This window comes from Stegastes partitus, unplaced genomic scaffold, assembly GCF_000690725.1.
Source record: "Stegastes partitus isolate 25-593 unplaced genomic scaffold, Stegastes_partitus-1.0.2 Scaffold179, whole genome shotgun sequence".
Lineage (NCBI taxonomy): Eukaryota > Metazoa > Chordata > Actinopteri > Pomacentridae > Stegastes > Stegastes partitus.
In genome coordinates, this window is record NW_007577910.1 from 523,157 (window position 1) to 543,640 (window position 20,484).

Genomic DNA, 20,484 nt, shown 5'->3' on the forward strand with positions numbered 1-20,484 from the left:
TTTTGCAAAAAAAAACAAAGACGGGTGGTGAAATCCCCCCAGTTTGACCAAATTTCCTTAAACTTAGACTGAAGTAGTTTTGGGTGGATCCCTTTAAACTGGCAAAGTTTCATTGAAATCGGTGAGATGGCATGTGCCACCCCCGCCTGGTCCTATCGTGGATGCACTCTTAAATTTGGTCAGCACAAACTACAGGACGTGGTGATTAAAACTTATCAAAACGCTCCGCACATGAGATCCGGTTTGGAAATGGCGGCCTGTGCAATTTCGATCAATGGCCATTTTGTCTATTTTCGCTGTGTTTCTGGCATTCAACAGAGTCCTGTCGGAAGGCCGTTTCACCAAGAGCTACAAGATTCAGTAGCCATGTGTAGCAGGTCAGGACGCACAAAAAAGTCAATCAGCGACAAGCCCTAAACCTAACAGGAAGTTTGCCAATTTGAAAAAACACTGTGACAATTTTGTCAATTTTGTCTGACTTTTGGACATTTTTGGCCATTTTCAAAATCTATCACCTCCTTCCGCTACGTCCAACACGCACGTCGCCACGGCTCGCCACTAAACAGGAAGTGGCTCATAACTAGGCTGCACGTGCTCCAATCTGCCCCAAACACGACACGCCGGATCAGAGCCCCGCCCGAGCATGTTTGCGCCACAACCCAACGTGCGCGAAGGCCGAAAATCTCAATTAACTTTGAGCTTAGGTAACGAGGACCTGTCAAATGCAGCTTGTGGCTTTCATTTTTCTTTCTTTCTTTGAAGAAATTCAGTGACAGTATGAAGGTAATTTAATGACAGTGCTCGTCTCCTCGTGTACAAATGTTCCCCCCTGACACTACTCTGCAGGGATACTGGTGCTGCATCCTGGTCTTAGCACCACCAACGATGCCTTAGATGTCTTTAAAGAAATACAAACAATCTAGGTCAGTTTTTTCCCCCCCCAACTGATATTAGAATGATAGTGAGTGCAGTCAGACCATTCTCCAGTGCAGTGGAGACAGGTTTCTCTATGTGAGTGTTTCTGTGTTGACTGAAGATTTTACATATGACTTGCTCTGCTGGGAATCTCCACCCTCTATCAAGAGAACTGTAGTGCGGCTTGTTCTGAGTAAAGGCATCCCACATGATAACAGTGAATGAGCCCACAATGCAAAGTGCTATAATTGGTAATAACGCTCTGATTTGTCTATTAAGGCTCTCAATAACCCAGAACATACAGAAGTACTAACAGGTAATTTCAGTTTGGAAACCACAGCAGCTTGGTGCCAAAGCAAAATATCGTATCTTCATACTGCAAGAAGTTCACCTTTAACCTCGTACTTATTGGGAAGAATCATGCAACTATTTGTTAGTGTGCGCATTGTAAGGGGGAAATAAGATAGACTTATATCCACCATTAAGCAAATTATTGCATCAATTAAAATGATCAAAACCAACCTTTAAATTATTCGTCCAGCGATATAATCTCTAAGTCAGCACAATAATTCTAATAAACTGTTTACTCTTGATGATCAATCCGAGTGTTTTATAATGTCAGGGAATTAACTTTGAGCTTAGGTAACGATAAAGATCGCATACGTAAAGTGACTGAGAGCAAGCTATAGAAAACACAAGAAGCGACTGTATACGCACAAAAAATGTATTGCTAACTACAACATACAAATAACAACACACATATAACATAAAACGCAAACAACGATGAAAATGCTGAGTGAGAATCTGAGAGTGAGAAACCAAATGTAGATCAGAAGTGTGGCCTGGAGACTTGAAAAGCCTTTCACCGAAAAGCAGCGGATAAACTGTTAAATTTGGAATGTTTGTTTGAAGGCCAGTCGTAGTTTTGAAGCACCCGTTTAGAGAGAGAAAGCTCAATACTTGCAGTTTCCTTGGATTTGGATTGGATTCTGGAGTGGGTGCAGCGACGTCTGGTGTTGGGAGAGATGTGGCCTTCAGCTTCAGCAGAGTTGGATCAGTGTGTTGAAGCTGGAAGTTGGTAACATGGAAGACCAAAGTGAGAAGTTCTGTGGCTGGTAGAAAATCCGTCTGTCTTTCGGGTGAATGGTTTTTTAATATTAAGATAGCTGACCAATCACAAAGAACTCCCCTCCCAAAGGGGGTGTTAGATGCGATGCCCCTGTGCTCACAGGGGCTCATAAGGTGGTCAGGACAACTATATGTACTTGTAATTATACAAGTACATATAGTTCTCCTGTTTTCCATACTACCATTTGGCTAGTTAAGCCAGTTCAGGCTCTTTGCTACCACTTCTACACCAAGGAACACCAGGGGCTAGTGCCATGCTGGTGCTCGGGCCAGTGCTTAGTTGGTCCCAATCTAACAACCAGTTGCTTTTCCATCAGCAGAGAGCCAAGTTAAGGCCACGCCATACGTCACCACATACGTAGCCGTTTACCGAACAACACTCGTGCCACACAGAAGTCCACACAGGACTGCAGACTAACTTTTTTACTGGTTTGACCAACTTTCTCATTTGTTCGCACTTCTCACATTGTCACAGGAAAAACGTATGACTTGTTGAACATTTTCTTATCAATAGACGCTACAGTTTACTGATGTTCCCCAAACGCCCCACATTGCAGGCTGTGGTAGCGGCTGTTGGTGGCTGCGGTGATCAGACTGGTGCGTGACCAAAAATGACTTTAACAAGAGTAAACCAGGGCATTCTAATGTCAGATTTGTCCAAGATGAAACTGAGTTTTTCTCATGCCGTCTTTTCTATGAGCAGAAGAAACAGCACACGTGGGTGCGCTTCATTTTTCATGAGAGGACCGCAGCATAAAAACCGTAGCACACCAAAGTTATAAAAGTCCCGTTTTCCACCACTGTGGTGCCACTGCTGGGACACAATTGTTCCAGATTTCAGGGCGCAATAGTTTGTGTAAAACCTCCGTGTGTCCCTGGACTCATTCCAATACATTTGTGATCCGACCAGGGACGTCCTGGCAAAAAACGACACAAATCACCGCTTGTGTGTCCCATTCATTCATCGGTCTCAGTGGTCACAATAACCTCGCCCCCAGCCCCTGACATACTGGTGCTTAGCTGGTGCTTAGCTCTGGCCCTGCAAAGAGTTGGTGCTCCCTAAGCACCAGTTTTGAAAACCTGGGGCTTCGGCGGTGGAAACACAAAAAACTGGTGCTAAGTCAGGCACTAGCACGGCCCTAGCACTGGAACTGGTTTGGTGGAAAAGGGGTATGTGGGTTAATGTTTTTCTTTTTCTTCTCCGTGAGTGTCTCTTATCTGTTAGCTGCCCTTTGAAGCGCTCGACGATGTGATCAGTTTGTTTACAATGTCCTGTGACCTGGCTCGAAGATGTCAAGCAAGGCTCGGGCTGTCTGATCAGTCGATTTACCACTTCTTGTGACCTGAGCTGGAAAGTTCTGTGTCCCTTTGGCATCTGTGTCGATTCATATCCTACAACATGTTCATACTTTGACAGCTAAATATAAAAGTGGAGGTCAGCATTCCTAACGATAGCAAAGTGCCAAAAAGGCAATCGTTCTGAGCAATGGTTACTTTTATACAAATCACACACTCATACACCCCCGCACACAGCCAGCTTTTCCATCGGGATCCACATCTTGGCACAGTGATGCTGTGATGCAAAAAGGGCAAGCCAATTCATTAGCTAATGTCCAATCACAGTTCTGTCAACATTTTGTGCATCAGCTTTCTCAATGGACAGAGCAATGCTAACAGTGCAGGAGAAAACATTACAGTAATGGCCTGAACTCTGCTAAGATACACTGGGTAAATGTGCACATACTGTGCTATACACGCCAATGGGAGGAGATTTCAGTTGAAAATAAGTTTGTAAAGCTGCAACAAAAAGATCTTTTTCATTTTAACAAGACAAATACTTAAATTATACACCAATGTATTAAATCTGTTAATTGACTCATTCATTGGCCACTTAATCATTTCGGCAGAACCAGAATCAGAAAGGTTCTGTTGCCACGTAGGTTTTTACCTACAAGGAATCTGCCTTGGTGTTTTAGTGCATAACAGTGAACGGTAAAGACTAAAAAAAGTGTTGCAAGTCAGTAGGCAGAAAGTGTTACAAGACTAATAGAAACAGTGTTATAAGTCAAATTACCAAGAAGTGTAATCAAGGGATTATAAGTCACAAAAAGTAGCAGAAAAATGTCCAGAGTGCAGGAATGTGTAAATCAATCACCTGAGAGTGTGCAAGGTATGTCCAAAATTTCCAATGATGTAATAAGAAAATAAACAATGCCTACAGTTGCACCTGTTATCTCAGGCGTGACAGTGAAGCCAGCACAGTGATTACTACTATTTTCTCGATAAAATGGGAGCCCTAGATAAATTATGCCTTAACATAATTGACCGGTTTGACGTGAAACTCTCACATCACACCTTATCTTGTCTAGATAGTTCCATTAAGGCACGTCTTACTTCATATTGTAAACATTGCAGAGCACATCCAACATATCCCACAACAAATCTATGTCAAATCACTGTCAAAGATGGCTGACAAGGATGGACCGAGAGCAACAGAGTGGGAGAGAGTGATGAAGATGAAATGACAGAGGAAGACAGAGGGACGACAGCCGGGTCAGGGAGACAGAAATGAAGTGGCAAGAAAAAGAAGGGAATGATTCAGGGTGAGAAAGAGGAAGAGACGGTGAGAGTGCGACACAAAAGGAGAAGGAAAAGCAAAGGTGAATATTTGACAGCTCTATGTGACTTGAGATCACAAGACCATTACACCATGAGGGAACGCTCATGACAAGACTCATGACCTGTGGCTATCGGCAGCCCCCAGCTCATATTCTGATAGAAAACTGCATTTTTATTTTGGTGCATGTGTTATTCCTCTGTCAATGAGGAGGACAATAAAATGTAGCAAGCACACTACAGGGGTACATTTGCTATTTTAATTACTTACAGTCTGAAAAACTACTAAAAACCTTTTTTGTGTCAGCATTCAGGTGACAGTAGCCTTGTTAAGCCTAACTGGATGGCAGTGGGAACATATATATATATATATATATATATATATATATGTATGGATTGCATTTGTAAAGTCCCTACCTAACTCAAATTGTAGGAAACATGACAGTGCCCTGTCTCAACTCAATTCAATTTTATTTATAAAGTGCCAATACACAACAGATGTCATCTCATAGCACTTCACAGTATAGATGTGACTTTGTTTGCATCCAAAAAAAGGAAAAAAAAGAAATAAAAATAGCAGCAGCATATTCATCTATTTGACTCATTTCTGTAGATTTAAACTATTACTACTACTACTACTACCACTACTACTACTACTACTACTACTACTACTACTACTATTACTAATAATAATAATAATAATAATAATAATAATAATAATAATAACAATAATAATAAACAGGATATTATCGAACTTCTGGCCATGCATGTGTAACTGCTGCCAGCATTTTAACCATAAACAGTAGATGGAAACACCTGTGATAAGCATTTGTTCAGAAGACCAACATACTAAAAAAGGTTTGTGCAAGCTCAAATGTTTAATTAGTATGCTTTAAGAAACATTGTGTAACAAATCCAGCTTAAAAAAACATAAGCATTGAAATACACCAGCATAATGCCAATCACTATACAAAAAAACATAGACAGAGATGGATTTCTTATTCAATGAGAAGCAAATTCAGCATCAATCAGTCATAAATCAAGTGGATCTCTAAACCTCAGTTCCTGCAGTCATCTCCACTCTTTTTATTCTAATGTCAGCAATTGAATATAAACCCTGTCAGCCTGCTATGTGAGGGTACAAATATCAATACCAGTGAGCCAAACTAGGAATCCCAGCTGGGGGATAATTTTAGGTTTTCAAGGGTCATGGCTGAGACACTCTGACAGGAAACTGTTACACTGCAACACAGCTACATTCAGTTACGAAGAAAGTTTAGAAAATGCACAATAAATTATTGAAATGACACACTATATATATATATTTTTTTTTATTTTTTTATTTTTTTATTTTTTTAAAACAGAACAAAAACATATTGCTATTGTGAAGAATTTGCTAAATTCCTAAGAAAGTAGATAGGTTACAGGCTTTGCAATTGACTAGCTGTTGAAGTAATTTGTTGCTTTTCTGTTGTTGCAGATTGAAAATCTGACAAGACATTTGAAGGCATCACCATGGGTTCTGAAAAACCGTGGTAGATGTGTGGTAGAAATATTTAATCAACTACTAGAAAACAAAACAAATGGTGTATTGTTGGATAGTGAAAATAGCGTAAGCTGCTGTCCCAGGTCTTTAAAAGTATTTCTTACCACTAAACTGAACCACATTTCGCTCACTCTGTAACTGCAGTGTTGCAGCAGTAATCATCTCCCTCTCTGACCTACTCTGTTATCTCAGTATAACCTGATTTGATGTGACTGGCTTTTATGTGAGTCACTCATGACCGCTCGCACCAGATAATACTGATGAGATCATCCACTGTCTTGTGTTCCCCTAAACTCTTACACAGACCAGCTGACTCAGACAAATAATATGATTTTGGTAAAATGTTTCCTGGACAATGTCATAAAACAACTGGCTGCTGAACATCACATTTAAGAGATACCTGCCAGGTAAATGGTAGTCCTTGAGGTTGATGCAATTTAGGCATTATTAAAGCACTTGATCACTGAAAGTATAATATAAACAAATGATCACTAGTCACGTCTCTGAGTTTAATGTTGCCGAAAGGCTGACCAACAATGACTGACCCCATCTCCAAAAAAGAAAATATTTTCCTGTCTGTGTGGCTGGAGATGCTATGTCTCTGTAAGTTTGTATACGTTTTCATTTGACTACAGGTGCGCTGCTACAGTTAAAGATTTTTGCCACTGATCTCCATATGAAGTGTTTTTGTTGATGCCTTATTACAAACACAAGGGCCTTTTTTTTAAAAAAGTATTTAGATTCAAAAATGGCACTTTTTTGTGGGCAACCCCAAGTACCATTACTTTAGCGAGTTGTGGAGCTGATGCTACTGGACTGATCATGCATTAATGAATCATAAATGCCATTTACAGCAATAAAAACAATTTCATGAATGTGTGTAAATGCTCTGTATGACATAGGGGCCAGTCAGTTATCAGCCTGGATGATCATCAAATCCAGCATTCAGCATTTTTGACATTATGGGAATTACTTATAAAAAATAAAAAACAAGGACTTCTGATCAAATAAATTAATCTGAAAATTGGCTACACATCACGAGTAATAGCCTATCAAAATAGAATGATAAATGTTGAAAAGTTCTTTTAATTAAACACATGAATAACCAATTCTCTTCTACAAGTGTCATGTTGGAGTTGGTGTTATTTTAGATTTTGACAACAAGATTTCCCTTTTTACAGCAAATGTATCTTGGTTCGAATTATCAATTATTAGTCTCCTTGATTACGGCCCTGAAATAAAAAAGAGCAAGAAACAGATTGATTAACCACTAATGTGAAACAATGTACAACTGTATATATTAATTAAGCTAATATATAGACCTTCAAAGATAGTAGCAGAAAAATGTCCAAACATCAGATTTCTAAAAGCGTGTCCTTGTCAAAATGCTGGTCACCTACATACAGTAAATTGGTTTCCAGCAGTTAAATGGCTATTATGCACCAGCTCTTATACTGATCTTGACTGTGCGTAAGTGCTCAACACACGCACGCACACTATTCGTCATATTCTGGAAGTAAGTCCAAACTGACTATTCACTCGAGCTGCAATGAGTAATTGATTAGTTGTAAAGTATTAGACAAACTGCAAAGTATTATTTAAGAAAAAAAAAAATTTAGTTTTAAATTTCAAGATTTTTTCTGGTTTCTTTACCCCTTTTCTAAAGTGCCTAAATAGTTTTAGGTTGTGGACAAAGCAAGACATCTGAGAACTTTATCTAGGGTTTTCGTAAACATTGACAAACATTTTTCACCACTTTCTGAAATTCTTATAGGCCAAACAACTAATCAATTATTGAAGAAAAAATGGATAATGAATATTATCGGAAGTTGCAATCCTGGTATTGACCATTACTCACACTGTGAAGATACAGTACATTATAGTCAGATCAACATATTGTTCCACTAAGATCTGCAACAGCTCATAAAAGTACATTATATTTCAATCACTTCTGTCCAGCCCTAAAGGTCTTTCAAGAACTTATTATACAACAAGTCTTTGATGATCAGTGCTTATAGTCACTATTAGGAATGACACTGTAAAAGAAGTGATGTACTGACTGCTCAGAAAAAACACAACACTATGACTTACAATGGGCTGAACAGCTGCCTGGGCTGCAGTCTGACAAAGAAAGACTACAACTGCAGTTCATAACACAGTCAGAGCAACTGGCTACTGATCCCAAACTGCGACTGTATACTAAACTTTAAGTATGTAGATTGTTTGAAAATCCTCTCATATGAACATACATGCACTCACACGTCCACACAGTGTGCCAGCTTGTAATACCACCTGCCACTCCATATACACATCACATGCGGACTAAAAAAGACAGCAGCTCTACTTTTTCCTCAAGCCAAGCCAGTAATAGAAACTGTCCCATTAGGAACAATACAAGCAAAATCATTTTTACCATTGAGCTACACATGAATAAATAACCCAGATATTTTGTAGCCATACTATTGATCAACTTACAAGTTGCACCTGTCTCTTCAACAGACGCCACCTTTGAGATCGAAAGCACACTAGCTACAGAATGCAAATCCGGATTTATCCTGCGTTGTGTGCTTACTGTTTTACTCAAGACTGACTAAATTAGTCACGTTTGAACCAACAATAACTAATTTGACGCTCCGGGATCTGATTCCAACGTCTGCCTACCCTCACATAACTTACAGCGGGGCTCTCGGTTCGTGACTGGCAGCCGAACTAGAAAATACCGGTCGTCTCGGGAATCAAACCGCGGTTAAAGCGGATAATCTCCAGGCACCGCATCAAAGGAACACAACCAGCATCCATGTTGGTTAGCCAGTCCATAGCCTAGCCTGCACTGAGCGATATGAGGGGTTTGAATAAGCCAGCTAGCACTTAGCTCGCTAACTAATCCAAGGGCAGCAAAGCTGACTAATGTTAGCCCGCTGAGCTAACTCTGTGCACTTCTTACCTTATCTCACTCCTGGGCAGTGTGGCTTCTGTTTCTCCTTTTCACTGGAGCCTAACTCGAGTTTTATAATACTCGCACCCCAGTTGCGCTTTGCTTTCCGTCGCTAAACCATTCAAACAGCCGGTAGTAAAGCCACCGAGCTAACGGCTACACCGGGAGCGAACGAACTGTCAGTCCAAGCACACGACGGTCGCGAGGAAACCCTCCCACTCTTCCTCTGCTCGTTCCCGCTGGCGCGCTCCCGACTTAACAGGAAATCAACACACGACGTTTCAAGGAGGCGACGCGAAGAAGAAAAACTTGTTTGTTAATTCGGCGAACACAACTTCAGGTATTTGAACACAAAACCTTTCGAATTTTTTACTTCACTTAAAGCTTGTCAAAATGCACAAATGTTCAAAGTTATTTTTCCTGAATTTTAAGTGACTTTAGCTAGATAAAGTAAGTAATAATTCGGCTTGGGTCGATCATCGGTTTAGTCGTGTCATGGGCTAACGTTAGCATTGACAACCAGAATGACACAGCCACAACTCCCCACAGCTAATGATAGCAAGCTAGTTGGCTAACTGCTGCTTTTGTTAGCTTTGCTTTCAAAAGTCTTTGTAACACAAACAAACAGCACAATCCTACTGAAACTTTTGGATCGGAAATCAACAACACTGATGAGCAGTTGTTACTTGTGGGGTATTAATTTTCTACGTAATCGGTGCAATAATCAAAATTAAAAATGACCAAACGCTGGCAATGCAAAGTTAAGTACTGGACCTAACATGTCTTACGAAGATTTTAAGTTTCCTGCATCATATTCAAAAGTAAATTCTAGACTTGTTAAAGTATTTCGGTAATCAAATATGTTTGTTAGAGTTGAGCAATGTACATCAGAGCTGAAAAGTGCGCAATGTATTAAACGTAGTCGTTATAAGTAAAAATAGTTGTAGTGGTAGCCAGTGTAAATAGTTAAGTAGTGTATGAAATAAAAATGTAAAATCTATAAAATGGAATAAAAGTAACTGGATTTTATTTAATGTATTCATTTGTATGGAGTGTGTTTAATCGGATTCAAGATTTCACACTATCATAATAAGCACTGTATTTTTAAGTGTAGCAGTTTGAAAAGAAAAAAAAACATTTCTGTACTATAGTTGGTGTCGCTGTTACATTGCTTTGCAACTACACTGCCTGGCCAAAAAAAAAAGTCGCCACCTGGCTTTAACTAAGCAAATAGGTACGAGCCTCCTATTGGATAATTACTGCATGGGCGATTATCTTTCAGCTGGCAACAAGTTATTTAACCCCAACTGGTGCAATGACTTGCTTCTCATTTCCTAAACAACCATGTCGAAAGACACATCCCGTGGTCGTGGAAAAGATGTTCGTTTGTTTGAGAAGGGTCAAATCATTGGCATGCATCAAGCAGAGAAAACATCTAAAGAGATTGCAGAAACTACTAAAATTGGGTTAAGAACTGTCCAATGCATTATTAAAAACTGGAAGGATAGTGGGGACCCATCATCTTGGATGGAAATAAATCTTTTGACATTGCAGAAGCTTATCGAAACAATGCCACAGCGAATGCGTGCCGTAATCAAAGCTAAAGGTGGTATTAGAGCGTATAACCTTTTTTTTTTTTGGTGGCGACTTTCTTTTTGGCCAGACAGTGTATTTTGATAATCAGTTTATAGGTTTCAGCAATTCTCTAAAGAAAATCTAAAAGAAACGGTCGAAAAGAAACTCCTGCACATTTTCAGACTTGCAAAAACACATATACATATATTTGTGATGTTTTAGTGCTGGACCATCATCAGATTGATGTTATTTTGTTTGTTTGTTTTACAAAGAGAAGCAATTGGCTGTAATTCCATAACCAGTCACATTCTCCACATAATGAAGGAGTTCATGAATCCCAAAATAGCATTCTGCTGAATGGCAGTTTTCAATAATGTACAGAAAGTTACAAAATCGTCTAGATAGTATCAAACATAAATATACTCCCAGACTGATTTCATTAAATTGGTAAATTGATTTGATGTAAATGCATAATACCTCCAAGTGCCAAACCACATTCCTGAAAACTATTTATGTATTTAGGGATTTATGTAAATAAATATGTAGAAATACATTTGCGCTGCAAGTGAAAAAGAGCACTGATGAATAAAACAGTATATCGAAAAAGTCAAAATACTCTGATTCCAGCTTGTTAAAAGATCAATATTTTCTGATTTTCTTTTTGCTGATGTGTGACCGTAACCGTAATATCTTTGGGTTGTGAACAAAACAAGACATTTGAGGAGGTCATTCTGCTTTGGTAAACACTGATAAACACTTCACTCTTTTCTAATAAACCCGACAACTAATGGACTGATCCAGAAAATAATCGACTGATTAGTAGACAATGAAAAGAATCCTTAGTTTGGGCCCTGTTTTATACTGAATCTGCCCACAAATTTAAATAGAAATTATGGTGTTTGAATGCTGCTTTCCTATTAGTGCACCAGAGATGGCTCATAGCTATACTACAGTTAAACACTTGTCTGAGTTTGTTCAACCGACTCCATTTTGTTTCCCATCAGTGTCTGAGACGGTAAACAAAGCGATTGAAAGATGTCGTCAGGCGCTCTCTTTCCCAGCCTGGTCAGTGGCTCCAGGGGAAGCTCCAGCAAGTACCTGGTGGAGTTTCGTGCTGGTAAAATGACCTTGAAGGGAAACACGGTGACACCGGACAAACGAAAGGGCACAGTGTACATCCAGCAGTCTGATGACTCCTTGATTCACTTCTGTTGGAAGGACAGGACCACAGGAAATGTTGATGACGTGAGTAGTGCAGCTGAAAAATAATTTGACTGCTCTTTGGTCAAGATCTTAATAAAATAGTTAAATTATCTCAGACATATTTTGGTGTATCTGTACTGTAGCATATAGAAACATACCAGGAAACAAGATTTTTGCAATCAGCGCACATTTTCCTGACCCTGCTTTGTTTCCTCCTTGCTTGAGGCAGCAGTAAGGATTTGCTAAATGAAGACATAAGCATAAATTTGAAGTAGTTTGTGATCTTGTGGGAATACAACTGCTAAATCTGACCATGTTAGTAGTTGGTTTTGTCATTATTTGATGATTTTAGGTCTGTCTCTCAGTGGAATTAAAGACGAACATGTAAAGCCCTTTAATTAATGAGATCCTTAACTAAGCCAACAGATCAGTCTGACAGAATTGGATTAGAACTTGTACTTAATGATGCAGGCTGCCAGCAAACAACTGTGTCGATCCTGAGTGTTGATATTGAAATAATCAGCAAAGGTTTTGACAGCTGGCCTGGTCACACTTTCAGAAACTCAGTTGTTACTATTTTCAGACATGCACATATCACAAATACTGCAAAGAAACCGAGGGCAGAGGCAGCACTTCTACAATGAGATGAAAAGACTGTCAACTCAGTTTGTCATTTTTCTTGTTTCTGTTCATTTTGTATTTGTTCAGATGAGCAGTTTTGATATAAACAATGCTGACACAAGGCTGAATCCTGATTTAGCTGCCTTCCATAGAGTAGGGAAGGTGACTGTGTCTTTATTTTAGTGCTGCAATGATGTTGCTGCCTTGATTTTCCCTTTTGAGTGTCTTGTTGATGATTGTTTGTTGTGTCAGAGCAACCACTGTGTTTTCATCCTCTCTCCCTTTTATATGTCTTACACTGTGTTATCCCTGTTTCAGGATCTGATCATCTTTCCTGATGACTGTGAATTTAAGAGAGTGAACCAGTGCACCACTGGACGTGTCTATGTGCTGAAGTTCAAGGCCGGATCTAAGAGGCTGTTCTTCTGGATGCAGGTGAGAAGAAGATGCTGCTCATCTGCCATTTAAAGGGTGAAGAACTAAAGATATGAAATAGGACATTTGTGGTCTTTTATGTGCAAGCAGATGGATGTTTAATAGAGGGAAACTGAGTGGAAAAATGAAGTGGGAGGCAATGACAGTGATGAATAGAGAAGAAGAGAGTTTATTATTGTACATTCATTCATGATGACAGGGTATGCATGGCTGTATTTGATATTCATGATTAGTATATTTCTCCTTTGTTTCCTCTTTGTCATGTTATATTCTGGAAAGATACTTTTACTCAAATAAACAAGGTTGTACCATCCTGAGGACACATTTTGGTAAAACTTTAAAACAAAAAAAAGATTTTCTGCCTACCAGAAATATTATTTTTTCATAGCTTCCTGTGGTTTTGTTTAGAGTGTAGTTTATGAAAGGACCAGAAAAACAATAAATTTAAATTTGCCCAATTTTTCTTGTCTTGATTTTGTATTTAATCTTCTTGATGTGTTCAAACCTGTTCTTTGTCACCACACTGAAATAACTTGAGAAAAAAAATTAAATGATTTGACCTAATGACCTAATTTGGTCTATGAAAAAAATGTTGTTTTGATTTAAAATCATTTTTGTGTGCCTCATTCTCATCAGGAGCCAAAGACTGACAAAGATGAAGAGTACTGTCGTAAGGTGAACGAGTACTTGAACAACCCTCCCATTCCCGGAGCACCTGGCAGCGGAGGTGGCAGTGGCCATGAACTGTCAGCACTCGGAGGAGAGGGAGGCCTGCAAAATCTGCTGGGAAATATGAGCCACAACCAGCTGATGCAGCTGATTGGACCGACAGGACTGGGCGGACTTGGTGAGCAGCACTGGATATTTCAACGTGGAATATTCACAACGTGAAATATAAACTGGACTCACAGCCTGAGTAGATTTTGATAAAATAGGCATCACTTTGGGCCTGTTTTGATATGTTTGTGTTTGTCTAAGGAGGCCTAGGAGCTCTAGCAGGACCAGGACTGGCCAACTTGCTGGGCAGTGGAGGACCAGCTACCAGCAGCTCCTCCTCCAGGTGAGACTAACCACATGCAGCTCACACCAACAGTGTCATTATAGACTCAAGTCAGCACATCATATATCATAAATTACAGCTGACATTTTGATGTGTTATTGTCTCCATTTCTTTTCGGTCTTCTGTCTTCTCCCAGCTCTCGTAGCCAGTCAGCAGCAGCCACGCCTTCTTCTGGTGGAGCTCCCAGACTAAGCTCCTCCCAAGCCCCCACCACCCCTGTAGCTCCTGCTGCCTCAGCTTCCTCCTCTACTGGGGTTGCTCCCTCCACACCAGGTACATGACGTACAGTACCGCTGTGTCCGTCTGTCACAATTAAGAATCACAGTCCCCTTGTCAGCCGTGTTAGTGGCTTCCTGCTGATCAGTTTTTGAAAATAGAGTAAACCATATGCTTACGTTCACGTTTATGTCATAGATAATGAGGCAGCTTTACACTCAAACGCATGATACAAAATACAGCTGCAACAATTTTTTTTTGACACAGATTAATCTTCAGATTATTTGCTGTATTTACTAATTATCCCTCTGATGCCCCAAAACCTGCCAGTTGGTTTTAAAGGCATGTTACCTTTTGAAAAATTAACAAAATTATACCATTGATGAGTAAAAACTGTAATACACAGAAAGAATTGCTGGGTGTTCAAAGTTCAGATGATTCTGGAGCTACTCATATGTGGCATGCTGTTCCATTATGATATTGATCCAAGTCTAAGCTTAAATTGCAAACAAATTTGTCAAAAACAGACAGTAATAAATAAACACTACCTTTGTTAGAGCTCAAAGGGAGTGTGCAAAAATGCAGAGAAACTTCTTGGGGTTTAGAAGATTTTGCATTTCTTCCATTCAATGTTTATTGTCCCTTAAAGAAAAGCAGCAAATCATTGTCATTGAAAGGCTAAAAATGAATGAATTATGGCTGTTGTGTTTGAATCCCATCAGATGCCTCCTTGATGTAACTGCGTAATGAAAAATAATCTAAACAACTTAAGCTCTTGAAACTTTAAACAAGAGTGCATAATTTGATCAACAAATAATACTTGATTTTCCCATTTTATGTCAGAGTGTGAAATGTTTCATTTTTGAATAACTTCTGTGTATCTGTATTACCTGAAAACCCTGTGACACTTACTCATTTGCAGCCTCAGCTCAGACACCAGTGGTCCCAGCCTCTGTTGGAAGTCCTTCTCCTCACCAGCCCATCCAGCTCAGCGACCTTCAGAACATCCTTGCCACCATGAATGTCCCAGCGACAGCGGCTGGTCAGGGGTCTGCGGGTGAGTGACAGATTACTGATAGTGATTTGGACGTTCGTCACGGGCCTGTTGCTGTCAAACACTCAGAAAAGCAAACAGAAGAGAGTGAATTCAGGACTATTTTAGTAAATATAACTACTCACATCCCTCTTCTCTGCTCCTGTGCAGTGGACCTTGCAAGTGTTTGCACCCCAGAGATGATGGCTCCCATCCTGAGTAATGCTGAGGTCCAGCAGAGGCTCCTGCCTTTTCTCCCCAGTGGAGAAAGTTTACCGCAGAGTGCCGAGGAGATCCAGAACACCCTCAACTCACCTCAGTTCCAGCAGGTAGGAAGAATTAGTGAACACTGAATAAACAATTCTATTCAAGACGTGTTCTTTTTATTATGAAATACAAGCAATAGCAATAAGAAAGATCAGCTTACTAGCTCCGTATTAGCAAAACACACCTACTTTAGCTATTCGGTTGTGAACAGACCAGGGGAAGACTGAACGTATGTGTTTGGAGTAACAACAGGATGACTAAGATTAGAAATCCTGGCATCATTTGTGAACAGTGATTGTAATGCGCCACTGCATTTCTTTGGAACCTAAGTGTGTTTTAAATACTGCAGCTTGAAGTCAAACAGTTTTTGAAACCAGTTCAGTGACTGTAGCCTCTCCCCTCCTCAGTCGATGAGTATGTTCAGCAGTGCCTTGGCCTCCGGGCAGCTTGGCCCTCTCATGAGTCAGTTTGGTCTGCCAGCAGAGGCTGTGGACGCCGCAAACAGGGGAGGTGAGACAAACGCACACAAGTGGTGTTCTGACTTTATCTTTCAGTGAAAATACTGGCTTTGCAGATAATCGTTTTATTGAAGAAAAAGTGTTTGAGTTCTTCTACCAACACCAACAGCTAGTCAATGAAAGGGTGATAGCTAATAAAACAAGACAGAGTTTTCCTGCAGCCCCCAAATCACTTATTCTGCCCTGCTGTATGATCTGAAACTGAATTTCTAAGCAATATTTTGGAAAATGCTGTGAGGGTTTTACTGCAAAGTCAGGAAAGAAATCCATTTCGGAATTTTTCCAATAATGACAGCAGAACTGATGATGTCGAGGTGTACTGATCCTCCACTATTCAATAATTTATTTCCGGGGCCCATGTAATACCATGTTCCGGTACTCATCCCTAATTATAAGTCCTATTAAATCCAGTGGTGGTGTTTAGTTGCTGAGCTGTAGCAGAACAGGACAGTAAATACATTACAGACGTTTTCTACTGGAATGACTTCTGAAGATTCCTACCTTATTTGTCTGAGATTGCACTAACAATATTGTATTATATGAAGGAATCCCTTTTGTTCTGTTATTTATTCGTCTTTCTCCACATCAGATGTGGAGGCGTTCGCCAAAGCCATGCAGGACAGTAAAGGAGACTCCAAAGAGAAGAAAGACGATGACGAAGACATGAGTCTGGATTAAAGCTCAACCTGCTGAGTGTTAGAAAATCTGTGATTCCTTTTCTGCTCTTTTCTTCTTTACCTCCCCATCTTCAGTGTTGTCTTAAACTTTTCTATACCAAAAGCAACACTCTGCTCCTACTCAGGACGGACAGCACAGGGTTAGCAGAGCTGCAAACAGATGAAAGTTGGTTCAGTTTTTACTGTGACCACCATGTCGAGGTTTCTGTTTGACCTGTGTTTGTCAGCAGCTCTGCTTCATTCTATTGACCATAAGTTTTACTCTGAAGGAGAGAGGTAGTTTTTTTTTTTAAATAAAGGGGGGACTGAGCCTTAAGTTTTTTTTCTGTTGTTACAGCACAATGCTGACTGTCAGAGCCTGAGTGAGTGCTGATACTTTCAGGCTTTTTTGTGACTAACTCTTGATAATAAAACGATCACAATGCACCTCAGGTCTTCTCCTTTTTTTTTTTTGCAGATGGGAAACAAACCAAAGTGTACAGTTGATATGAAAAAGAAACTTTATTCAAACATACATTTACAACACAAGAGGGCTGGGAGTGAGGGGGTTGGACAGCTTATTCTCTCTGTGAGATATTTGTGGTTATATTAAATACAAGCTTCACACACTTTGTTTGGTACATGTTTACATATATAACGGGATAGAGATGGGAAACGCTGCCTGTGACACAGACAGAAGACAGATGGGACAGTCATGTGGCATTCAGGTTGCAGAGTTGTTTCGTTCTGGAGGGTTCATCCATCTTTATAAATAGTCTGTTTTACCCCTGTGGCAGAAAAGAGACGAGCCGTAGGGGAGTGAAACCAAAGTGATAAAAGTAACGGCTCATGGCTGGATGTCAGAATACCGGCATCCCGAGCAGTGCTTTTAAACAGGTGCATTGTTCATCATACTGAAAAGACCTTTCACCCTTTTTAGTTTTAAGCCAATCAGCATTCAACTTACACTAGATCTGAAACAGTTAACTGATTAGTTCACAACTGCTAAATTAATCACCTATTTTGATAAACGGTGTGAGAAATTAAAAAAAAATAATTTTTTTTTTTTTTTTATCTGATTCTAGCATCTAGAATGTGCCAGAACAACCACAAATCCACTTTCAGAAATAATGCGTGACGAAGCCTAAAAAGAAACAGTTTTTTAACTCTGAAATTTAAACACTGAAATCAAAGTATATATGTATATATAGAAGTCTAAATAATGTTGGGAACAGCCTATGTTTTGAGCTCTCATTCCTTTTTACTCTGCATTTTCACAGAAAAACTCAGCTCTTTAGTGGTTGAGACTTAATTAACTCTGATATTCCCAGAAGTTCAGTCCCAGTCCCTGTCGCAGGCATCATTACCCATCTGCGCTGCCTGAGGACGTTGCTCATTCACGTATCACAGTGTTCACAGTGTACCGACTCAGTAGGTATACTCAACATTCTCTGCTTAGAGATGCACGATACACAGCTGTAGTTGTTGCAGATTACTTTTTTCAGTCGTTAAAAAAAAAAAAACCCAAAATGCTAATAAAATCAAGTTGTGTCACCATTATTTACAATATACTACACATTTTATAACTGATTTAAGATATTTATTTTAACACCTTGTATCAGTGCATCTCTGTGCAGACTTGTTACTGCAGTAGCACCCTGTAGCACAAAAAAAAAAGAGTAATGTCTCGACAAATGGGAAAATATAAAATATACATTTTTCTGAAAATAGAAAATAAATATTAATATAGATATTTTAAATTAGCTACAGTAACATGACACCCACCACCAGTATTTTGTAGTTGGGGAATGTGAGGATAAGACTGTTGGGTCTACATTTGAGGGCAGCCCTGCGTTCCCACAGCTCCGTGCACTGCGAGCGGTTTGGACAACATGGCAGGCCTGTGGTTAATAGTTGCTCGGCGGATGCAGCCGTGGAAGACCGGCAGGCCGGCAGGTAGACCGGGCGCTGTGACGCCACCTGGTGGACAGAAAAGGGAACACCATGTAAAAAAACAGGTGGAAGAAGTATGCCAATCCTTTTCACCCTGTGGACCCAAAGTCATGTTATACACAAAAACAAAAAGTTACAAGGGTTACCCAAATTGATCAAATCAATTGTGACACTACATAATATGGATAATTAACTATTTAATTTTTTTTTTGTTTCCCTATCACCTTTCTGTTATTTTAAAACAGCCTGCAGTTCAGCTGAAAAGTCCCTGAATTTTTGTCACATTACTGTTGGTCACAAATGAGTCTTTAAAAGGCTTCCTGGTTGTGCCAAGAAGCACAGAAATATTGTTTCGTTTACAGAATTTAGTACAAACATTTTATTATTGGCTTTAAAAAAAAAAATGTAGCCACGTAGAATAAAGTGATTTATTGAAATATCACGATTTTAAGCTTTGATTTAGTTCATTTGGTTCAGTCGTTCTCTGTTTGTAGTTTCTAACTCTGATAAATGGTGTAATTATCCGGATTTTTGGAAAGATAAGACACTGTTTAAACCAAATATTGGTATCTGGGGTTAAGAGGGTTAACATTCAAGAGAAAACATGACATGGCTGAAAGAGGATCAGGAAACGAGTGATATGGTCAAGTCATATTTTTGGGATTGTCCAAAGGAGCTTAGGTTGCACTGCTTCTATCAGCTATCATCTACCAAATACATCCTCCTAATTAAAATTTCCTAGCTCTCCTTCCCAACATGTAAATACTGCTGGCGCCCTGATTTGCTGCCTGCTCTTTTGGCCTCTCCACCACCCCGGCATCCTTTTATAGGCTTCAGAGGGTAATATTTTTTCTCAGTACTCCCTGATATTTCCACGTAAACATAACGTAACTGTGAAAATTTTTGAGATGCAAAGCTTTAACTATAATGCTGTGGCTTTAGTGAAACATCTCGAATGTGACCAAAATAAAGAAGTGAGTGTATCAATGTTGTGCACTCACCGGGCACGCCTCCGAGGTAAACGGTCACTTTGGCTCCTGCAGAGCGGCTGTGTTTGGGGCCGACGCTGTGCTCACTGGCTCCATCCACATTGAGCTGCAGAATGTTGTTTTTCTTCACCACTGAAGAGACATGTCAACATTACAACAGGACGACGCAACTGTGACCAGTTTCACAGACAATTTGTTGACGTAAACTCACCAGTGATTGTGTGCCAGCGTCCATTACACAGAGGATCCTCAGGAGTGAACGAGGTAGAGTATTCACCTTTGCCAGTGTTTATCGAAACAGTCACCTGCACACAGACACACAGCGTTTTCAGGTTTTACTTTTTAGTTGTTAAAAGCTGATATATACGAGGTGTGTCATGAAAGTTTCAGGACTGGTGTCACAAAAGATATATTTCAAATCCAAACTACAAACTATAAGTTTTCCCCTCCGAAGTAATCCCCTTGGAGTGTAACACACTTTCCCAGCCTTCTCTGCCACACTGCCATGCACTCCTGGAAGGATTCTTCCGGGATCCTTGCAGCTGCGTTGTCACAGCCATCTAGATTTCATCTACATTTTCAAACCGGATCCCCTTGATGACCCCCTTGAGCTTGGGGAAGAGGAAAACTGTCGGATGCTCAGGGCATTGTGAGTAGGCGTGTTGTCATGGTGAAGCAGCCACAACTTGTCCTGCCACAACTCTTGCCTCTTCTTGCGCACTGAATGAAACAAATGCAGCAGGATCTCTTTGTAGATGTGCTGGTGATTACTTTGAAGGGGAAAACTTGTAGTTTGGGTTTGAAAAACATCTTTTGTG

The 20,484-nt window shown here is 39.9% G+C and overlaps 3 protein-coding genes across 5 annotated transcripts in view; 1 reads left to right on the top strand and 2 right to left on the bottom strand.

Moving 5' to 3' along the window:
• LOC103356007 (cysteine string protein-like) overlaps positions 1–9,351 on the bottom strand; it is a 34,039-nt gene extending 24,688 nt beyond the window's left edge. The window contains exons 1-2 of one of the 2 annotated variants that reach the window (XM_008280018.1): positions 9,150–9,351; positions 1,876–1,983 (exon numbers count right to left, since the gene is read on the bottom strand). The gene's annotated coding sequence lies outside the window, so the exon portion shown is untranslated. The remainder of the gene's footprint in view (positions 1–1,875; positions 1,984–9,149) is intronic. The other variant, XM_008280019.1, reaches the window with a different exon arrangement.
• A 51-nt stretch (positions 9,352–9,402) lies between these two features.
• On the top strand, positions 9,403–17,171 carry LOC103356008 (proteasomal ubiquitin receptor ADRM1-like). Of its 2 annotated transcripts, XM_008280021.1 has the most exons (10): positions 9,403–9,480; positions 11,720–11,960; positions 12,858–12,974; positions 13,611–13,821; positions 13,953–14,034; positions 14,171–14,307; positions 15,173–15,307; positions 15,455–15,612; positions 15,958–16,060; positions 16,658–17,171. In XM_008280021.1, the coding sequence occupies exons 2-10, from the start codon at positions 11,751–11,753 to the stop codon at positions 16,744–16,746; spliced, it is 1,242 nt and encodes a 413-aa protein (XP_008278243.1). In that variant the 5' UTR covers positions 9,403–9,480; positions 11,720–11,750; the 3' UTR covers positions 16,747–17,171. The 2 variants fall into 2 exon arrangements, with proteins under 2 accessions (XP_008278243.1, XP_008278244.1); XM_008280022.1 differs by lacking the exon at positions 15,958–16,060.
• A 56-nt stretch (positions 17,172–17,227) lies between these two features.
• lama5 (laminin, alpha 5) overlaps positions 17,228–20,484 on the bottom strand; it is a 130,584-nt gene continuing 127,327 nt past the window's right edge. The window contains exons 78-80 of the mRNA XM_008280023.1: positions 19,878–19,971; positions 19,679–19,798; positions 17,228–18,704 (exon numbers count right to left, since the gene is read on the bottom strand). Coding sequence (XP_008278245.1) covers positions 18,556–18,704; positions 19,679–19,798; positions 19,878–19,971 — 363 coding nt within the window. The 3' untranslated portion in view covers positions 17,228–18,555. The remainder of the gene's footprint in view (positions 18,705–19,678; positions 19,799–19,877; positions 19,972–20,484) is intronic.